The sequence below is a fragment of the Myodes glareolus genome, chromosome 2 (assembly GCF_982192425.1).
Source record: "Myodes glareolus chromosome 2, mMyoGla1.1, whole genome shotgun sequence".
Lineage (NCBI taxonomy): Eukaryota > Metazoa > Chordata > Mammalia > Rodentia > Cricetidae > Myodes > Myodes glareolus.
In genome coordinates this window covers 97,323,700-97,331,839 of record NC_142027.1, presented here as the reverse complement: position 1 = coordinate 97,331,839, position 8,140 = coordinate 97,323,700, and the positions used below count along the sequence as shown (strand labels likewise).

General features: G+C 56.5%; 1 protein-coding gene across 1 annotated transcript; it reads left to right on the top strand.

Annotated features, from left to right (window-relative positions):
• The first annotated feature begins 4,145 nt into the window (after positions 1-4,145).
• Positions 4,146-7,471, top strand: Slc25a1 (solute carrier family 25 member 1). Its single transcript, XM_085684364.2, has 9 exons — positions 4,146-4,354; positions 4,672-4,779; positions 4,859-4,958; positions 5,033-5,171; positions 5,833-5,917; positions 6,039-6,143; positions 6,302-6,417; positions 6,502-6,575; positions 6,757-7,471. The coding sequence occupies exons 1-9, from the start codon at positions 4,252-4,254 to the stop codon at positions 6,869-6,871; spliced, it is 945 nt and encodes a 314-aa protein (XP_085540490.1). The 5' UTR covers positions 4,146-4,251; the 3' UTR covers positions 6,872-7,471.
• Positions 7,472-8,140: the final 669 nt, after the last annotated feature.

Sequence of the window (8,140 nt, the reverse complement as noted above, 5' to 3'; positions counted from 1 at the left end):
TATGGAAACAGAACCTAGGCTTTTTTCAGACAGTGTCTTACTATGTCATCTCAAACTCATGAGCCTCCTGCACTACCAGGCCTGGCTCTCAGTTGGAAGGGCTTGAGGAAAGTGGAGAAAAAGCAGCTCCCTGTTTCTTGATCACCAGCCACACTGATGGCTGCTCCATGCTGGGTTAGGACCTGGACCAGTACCTTTCCTTGCCCACAACCTGCACCCTCCTTGTATACCTAGGTGTCTGGCCTTAAGTTGGAGCCACTGTCTTCTGAGTGTCCCACCTACGCATGCTACCGTTGAGTGATACAGCAGGGCCATAGACGACCACATTTGGTCCCTTGCAGAGCCCTGGAGGTAGCATCCCCTTCTTAAGGAACAGGTTGGTCACGTGTCCACACTTGCTCTGCAGTAAGCAGGGACTGGGTGGAGCTAGTGCTGCTCTGCTGCAGAACAGCATGCAGGTTCCAGGTCGTGTTGCCTCTGCTGTGGGACACAATCCACGCAGACTGCTGCAGTCATACAGCCCCAGACTGGCCGAGGGGCTGCTGATGACTGTGGAAGTGAGCAGAGTGCCTCAGGACTTTTACATGATATGGTCTGCTTGCCTGGTGCACAACTGGCCTGGGGGCACATTCAGTGAGTTTAGTTGTATCCTACTTAATCTAAATGATAAGGCAATTACTGGGCAAATAAGTATTAGCTTTGGCCTCAGTTGGCACAGCCAATTCCTGATGGTGACTCTCACCTGGGCCAGTTCCTGGTAGTGGGCCATTTTAAGACCAGGCCTGTTTGCTCTTTAGCCCTGGCTTGCCTTTAGGAGTGACCTCTTCCCTTTTGGCTTGAGCAGCTTTCTGCCCAGTACTGCCCTGCTGTGTATCACTGAGAGGCTGGGGTAGGCCTGGGCATGAACCACCTGTATCAGTTCTACTCAGCCCCCCCTAGAAACTGCACCAATACGTACCAACAGTGTGTGGGACAAGCAGACTGGCTAACAGTGGCTTTATCAAGGCAGTGGGTGCCAGCTGGGATATAGCTATCCAGTGAAACCTTCGGCACAGCCCACTGGGTTCTATGCAGCCAGGCTGTATCCTGCAAAACAGGCAGTTGCGCCTGGGGTGCAGTGGTTAGTGACCCCAATGGGGTGATGCCCTTCTGCCAAGCACTTGGCAGGAATGTTACCACACAAATGAACGAATGATTCAACAGTTTAGAGGGGATAGCTTTATTACCTCACTGAAGTGACAGGATGACAGCGTATGATTTTAAAATTCAGAGTTCTACTCCAGGCACCCGTGTCACCTGACCCAAACTTGTTGTTTCTAATGCTTAGAAAGATCATCTCTCAGGAGTACTTTCTAACCCACTGCTGAACACCGAGACTGCTTGAAGCCCTGTGTGCTGCAAGGCCACACCCCGAGGCTTTGTACTGTGACTCCAAGGCACAGAAGCTGACCTGGTCGGTGTGGACTAGAAAATAAACAGGTCTGTGGGAATAGGGCTGCCAGCCCCAGCCTGCAAAGGCATTCATGCCAGCAGCTGCCTAGAGCACCTCCAGAACATCTGTGCCCTTAGCAAGGGCCCCACAGAGGCCAGTGAAGGGCCATCACCCTGTTACAGCAAAGTAGCCCATTCAGACAAGATGCCCTGGCCACACGTCATAAGCTGCCAGGAGACACAGACTGTTTAAGTTTACAAGAGCCCTTAATTACCCAGGATCACAGACAGCAGCTCGCTGTAAGAGCAGCCCTCCATTGGACATCTGCTTCTCTTTTCCCTGAAGGCTGTTAACCTATAGGTAGCCATATACAGAGACCAATTTAATAAAGGACAAGTGTGGTCTGAATCTCCCTTGGCAGTGAGACCCATGGGAAAAGCATGAGAGAACTCGGGGCCCAACCACGTATGTCCTCAACTTTAATTCTCCTGGAGTTCCTGTCTTCAAGCCCCTTCCTCCATGGTTACCTAGAGCTCCAGACCACGTGCTCTCATCTCTTGCAGACAGATACTCACTGCCTGCAAGAGACTGAGCAAGCCAGAGGAATACTGGGAGAGCACATGAGAGCTGCATTCTTGCTCTTTATGCATGCAAGTGTTCTGCAGGCGCCACCCTGGAGTAGAGAGAGACAAAGAAAATTCATGTTGCCCTGCTCTGGTTGGGCTTCAGATGGGTGGGTGGAGGTGGGAAGGACCCAGTGGTGACCAGGTGTGGCACTCAGTGTGTCTAGAAACACTGGCACAGCCAGCATTCTCCTTAACTCTGTGCCCAGCTGTGGACTTGCTGCTGTGACCCACCAGGATCTGGGAGGTCTCTTGCTGGTGTGTGCTGGGAAGGGTTTTGCACTGAGAGCCCATCTGGGATTGCGTGGAAAAGACTGCAGAGCCTGTTGTAGCCCAAGTATTCTATAGTGTTAACACAGGTGGGAGGGTACGCTGTAGGGCTAACACAGGTGGGAGAGTACGCTGTAGGACTAACACAGGTGGGAGGGTACGCTGTAGGGCTAACACAGGTGGGAGGGTACGCTGTAGGGCTAACACAGGTGGGAGAGTACGCTGGCTGTAGGACTAACACAGGTGGGAGGGTACGCTGTAGGGCTAACACAGGTGGGAGGGTACGCTGTAGGGCTAACACAGGTGGGAGGGTACGCTGTAGGACTAACACAGGTGGGAGGGTACGCTGTAGGGCTAACACAGGTGGGAGGGTATGCTGTAGGGCTAACACAGGTGGGAGGGTACGCTGTAGGGCTAACACAGGTGGGAGGGTATGCTGTAGGGCTAACACAGGTGGGAGGGTACGCTGTAGGGCTAACACAGCTGGCATACTGGCCCTCACCAGCTACTGTCCACCTGAGCTAAGTGTCCAGTCTGGGGTCCAGCTTAACCTCTAGCCTAGCCAGCCTCCCACTGCCCCGGAACAGCAACCCCCATCTGCTGGTCCCGTGACTTAGGCTCTGGTAAGTGAAACTGACACTGTTTCTTCAGCCCCTTGACTACTCAAGGGCATCCAGGACAAGACTCTATTCCAAAAAGGAGGCAGCAGGATCTGTGCTGGCTATGAGTGCTTCCCTTTAGAGACCAAAAGACAACTAACTGGCAGTGGGCTCAGCTCTGCGGCCCACCAGCCCTTTTGGATTCTGCTATGGATACTCTACTGTTCCTGCCTGCATGGAGCCTCCTCAGATCTGCATGTGCACTGTGCTCACACCACACCCTCGACCCAGTTATTAACCTTTCTGGGAAGCATGGCACTCCAGAACCACAAAGGACCGCAACTGGCAAAGGACCCCAACTGGGAGGTCCAATATCTGGGCAGGTTTTTTGCTGAAGCCCAGTGATTAGCTTCTGAGGCAATCCAGAGTCTGGGAGACCACTGGCCACCCAAAGTGACTGCTGCCATGAGACCGCATGCAAAGATTCCTGGGAGTTTCACCCCAAGCTGTCTAGGGCTGCCCCCTCCAGGCGGCTTTGAGGATACGTATGGCAACAAAGACCTCACAAGACTTTCAGCCTTCTGCCGACCATGAATATTAAAACATGTTTATCAGAGCATAGCAGCTCTGCCTGGTGATTGTGTGGGTAGGAGGACAAAGGCCAACTTAATAGGCCCTTGCTAGAACCTGAGAGGAACGAGAACCTGCATTTGTCCGGGGACCCTGCCTAGGAGAATTCTGTTTCCGGGAGTGGTGGAGTGATCGCCCTGCCCCGCAGGGTGCACGAAGGCCAAGCTCTGTGACTACAATGTGTCCAGAAGGCTGGCCTCACGCGACAGGGAAAGATGTGTCCCTACTGCCTCCGAGATCTCGGGGAATCCTGTCACTCGAGGCCCACCATAACCACAAGGCGCACTCCAGGCGCACGTGTATCCACTCTAAGAGTTACAGAAACTGCACCTTGACCCACTGCTACCCTACCCGCCTTGGCACGGCACCGCTGTCCGGAGACCACGCCCCCAGCCCCCGGGTGCTCCGTTCGTCCCCGACCCAGCATCGGCCATTGGCTGCTCTTAGCTCTCCGCCCCGACGCGTGCCTCAGCGCACCCCGCCCCAGCCTCAGTTTCCCGGCTGGCACGGGGCGGGACGTGGGCGGGGCTCAGCTCAGACCACGCGGGGCGGAGCTCGAGAGCTGACGTGACCGCCCCGCCTCCAGAACCAGAACCGGTCGCCGTCTCTGCAGCCTCCGGCCCCTCCGCCTCCCGAAAGCCCCGCAGCGGAGGCTCGGACCCGAGGTCGACGCCGGGCGCCCCTCCTCCTGCTCGCCATGGCTGCGCCCCGCGAGCCCCGCGCGCCCCGAGCTCTGACGGCCGCCGCGCCCGGGTCCGGGAAGGCCAAGCTGACGCACCCCGGGAAGGCAATCCTGGCAGGTGGGCCACTCCGAACCCCAACTCGGAACCGCCTGTCTGTCCGCGCTTCCGGGTGGGCCGGGGACGCCCAGGCCCCGCCCAACTTCCGGAGGGGCGGAGAGGCGGGGGCGCGACCCGGGCCCCTAGCCCACGCGCCAGCTCTCCCCGGGAGTCTTTCGGACGTGCCAGGTGGAGACCACCATGTGGGGGCGTGGACACTGTCCCGTAGCGGGCCGCGACGCGGCAAAGTCCAGGCGGGGGAGGGGCCGCGCGGTGGCGGCGGCGGCTGGGTCCTCCGGGCCAGGGTGTCCCTAGCCCCGGGCGTTCGATCCCTGCAGGCGGCCTGGCAGGAGGCATAGAAATCTGCATCACCTTCCCAACCGAGTACGTGAAGACGCAATTGCAGCTAGATGAACGCGCGCACCCACCGCGGTACCGGGGCATCGGTGAGGAGGGGCGGCCGCGGGGCGGCGTGGGGGGCACCGTGGGGCGGAGGAGCCAGGGTCCTGACCGCGCCTCCCGTAGGGGACTGCGTGCGGCAAACTGTCCGCAGCCATGGCGTCCTGGGCCTGTACCGCGGCCTCAGCTCCCTGCTCTACGGCTCCATCCCCAAGGCGGCTGTCAGGTGAGACTCGGCTCTGCCTGAGCGACCCCGGAGGGAGTGGCCTCAGCGATCCTCTCACACGCCTTCTTCTTTAGGTTCGGGACGTTCGAGTTCCTCAGCAACCAAATGCGGGATGCTCAGGGTAGGCTTGACAGCAGGAGAGGGCTGTTGTGTGGTCTGGGCGCCGGAGTGGCGGAGGCAGTGATGGTCGTGTGCCCCATGGAAACCATCAAGGTGAGAGATTGAGGCTTTCAAGGGTGGCCAGGGTACTGTGAGGCTCGTGGGGGTATCACAGACTTTAAGGCCCATGTGCCCCATGGAAACTGTCAAGGTGGGAAGGGTCCCCACACATACATACCAGGTTCATGGTGAGTGCATCTTGGGGTCCCCTGTGGAGGCTGCCCACCTGTAACAAAAACATGAACAAAGTCTTGTTTTGTTGGTTTTTCGAAACAGGGTTTCTCTGTGTAACAGCCTTGGCTGTCCTGGAACTCATTTTGTATATCAGGCTGGCCTTGAACTCAGAGATTGCCTTGAACTCAGAGATTGCCTGGCCTCTGCCTCCTGAGTTCTGGGATTAAAGACGTGTGCCCCCAGTCCCGGCTGAGCAGTCTTTAAAGTGACTTTTATAGTTTAAAAAAAAACCTAACATAACTCACTGTCCCAAGTGTAGAAAATAGCAAACAGGATGCTGGAGGCCCTTCAACCTGGGGACCCCTCTGAGGTCTTGAGGCCTGTGTGTAGTGACTCCAAAACAGCATGGGAGGAGAGCCAGTGCATTTTATGCGGAAGAACTGGGGAGCTCCAGGCTTGGAGTGACCTTGGTGATCCCTGGGTCTGCTAGCTATAGTTCAGATGTGGCCAGGAGTCAGCACCATTGCTTCCTCCCTTTCAGGTGAAATTCATTCATGATCAGACCTCTCCCAACCCCAAGTACCGAGGATTTTTCCACGGGGTTAGGGAGATTGTTCGAGAACAAGGTAAGCCCCAGAGAATCAAGACCTCAGCTAAGTGGAAGAATCTCTACTTGAGTGGGTCCCCCTTGCCGACAGGTGGGACCTGGAAGGCCTCAGCCTGACCCCCATGTCTGCTTGCCCCTAGGGCTAAAGGGGACATACCAAGGCCTCACAGCAACTGTACTGAAGCAGGGCTCAAATCAAGCCATCCGATTCTTCGTTATGACCTCACTTCGCAACTGGTACCGAGGTATACCTGTGGCCCAGAGACCTATTCCAAACACAGAAGGCTTTCAGACTGGAAGGGGAGGGGTGCTTTCCTGGGCCCTACCCTGGGTTCTTCGCCGCCTCTAAGCTCCCCCCTCTGACCTACCCTGGTGTTCTGACTGCAACTGTACTCTAATCCAGGAGACAATCCCAACAAGCCTATGAACCCACTGATCACCGGGGTCTTTGGCGCCATTGCTGGTGCAGCCAGTGTCTTTGGGAACACGCCTCTGGATGTGATCAAGACCAGGATGCAGGTAGGTATGGGGGGCTGAGAAAGCGGGGACAAGAACCCCAGACGGGTTAGCGGCTAAACTCTCTGGCCCTCTGGTGTCCTGCAGGGCCTGGAGGCACACAAATACCGGAACACACTGGACTGTGGCTTGCAGATTCTGAAGAATGAGGGGCCCAAGGCGTGAGTAGGATAGAGCAGTGCTATTGTCCCCATTCCAGGCCCTCTGCCCTGGGCTGTTGTTCTTCTGTCCCTCCAGTATCTGGAGAATGCCCTTTCTAGGACACTTTGCCTGCTCTTCCTCCACCCCACCCCCCCCCCCGTTCCTCCCTCGTTCTCACCTTCAACCCTGTGTTCCACCCAGGTTCTACAAGGGCACTGTTCCCCGCCTGGGCCGAGTCTGCCTAGATGTGGCCATCGTGTTCATCATCTACGATGAGGTGGTAAAGCTGCTCAATAAAGTTTGGAAGACAGACTAAGCCTAGAGGGTGCAGCGGGGCGTCCCAGCTCCTCCAGACCAGACCCCCGCCACCCACTCTTACGATTCCAGTGCAGTAGTGCCAAAAGGCCCCTTCCCTCGTCCCTTAAGTTCTGTGGCCTGTTCATGGTGACTACCATGTGTTCCATAGTTCTGTGTCTCCCATGTGGTCTGTATGTGACACTACTATTGTATCTGTGTCCAGCTTGGCCATGGCTGGGTGTCTCTTTAGCCTGTGAATATGTGCTCACTTATCCATGTGCTTGCTTGTGAGCCATGTGCCTGTTTCATGTTCTATGTCATGTGACCCTGTGCCCCACTTCCTGGGGCGCCTGTGTGCCCTGGTCCATGGCCTTGGAGCCATGGTCAGGTCGCAGTCCGGTGCCTTCCACCCCCGATGGTAGGGGCGCCCTGCCCTGGCCTACCACAGCTGCCTCCGGGCCTCGGCCTGGCTTCACCGCATTCCAGGGGCTACACGCCCCCCTGCTTCTCCCGCCATTGGCCTTAAATGGCCCTCGGGCCCTCCCTCTGCCCGGGACAGGGTGGCACCTGCCACTCTCAGGACCACCCTGCCAAGGAGAATAAACCGGATCCTGTCACACTCTCCTGTCCATCCCTTTGTAGCCGGGGGGATATTGGTGACTGAGCCTCCTTGGGCCAGCATACCCTCCACCTGAAGACACTGCAGCAGGCAGAGCAGTAGGAAAGCTCAGAAACCCCTAGTGACAGCGCCTTTAAGAGGCCCAGCTTGAAACCAAAACGAATTTGTGCTGCTTGCTGACTTTTATAAGGCAAGTGAGGTAGGTCCTGCTCTCCGTTGAAGGGTGTATCCACAAGGTTCTCAGTGGACTGACAGACAGAAGTGGACAGGCCAAAGGGCTAGCATGAAATAATACTCATAGGGTTCCTCTGCCCCTTACTGAGAGTTGGTTCCAGAACGTCCCAGCCTGTTAACCTATGGCATGGCCAACCCAGCCTTTCAATCTGAACTGATTTTTCAGGGAGAGGATACTAAGAAGTGCTTGGGATTAAGGCATGGAGACACTGACCCTGTGTTCCTCAAGATTATAAGAAGGGGTGATGGGGAGGGCTTCTCGCAGGGTAAGAACAAGCTAGCTGTTCAAGCAGAAACGGGGAGAGGGGACGACAACACAACATCTTGGTGCCTCAATCCCTGCCCCTCAACATCAAGCAGGTATTCCCTAACCAGAGGCCTCATACCTCATAGCACAGGTACAGATGAAAGCCAGTTCAAGGCTGGAGGCTATAT

What these genes read in the sequence shown, in the direction of transcription:
- Slc25a1 (XM_085684364.2), top strand. Translation starts at nt 4,252, where the DNA reads ATGGCTGCGCCCCGCGAGCCCCGCGCGCCCCGAGCTCTGACGGCCGCC. An exon ending in GGAGATTGTTCGAGAACAAG is followed by an intron (nt 5,918 to 6,038) that starts GTAAGCCCCAGA and finishes GCTTGCCCCTAG; the next exon opens with GGCTAAAGGGGACATACCAA. An exon ending in AAGAATGAGGGGCCCAAGGC is followed by an intron (nt 6,576 to 6,756) that starts GTGAGTAGGATA and finishes TGTTCCACCCAG; the next exon opens with GTTCTACAAGGGCACTGTTC.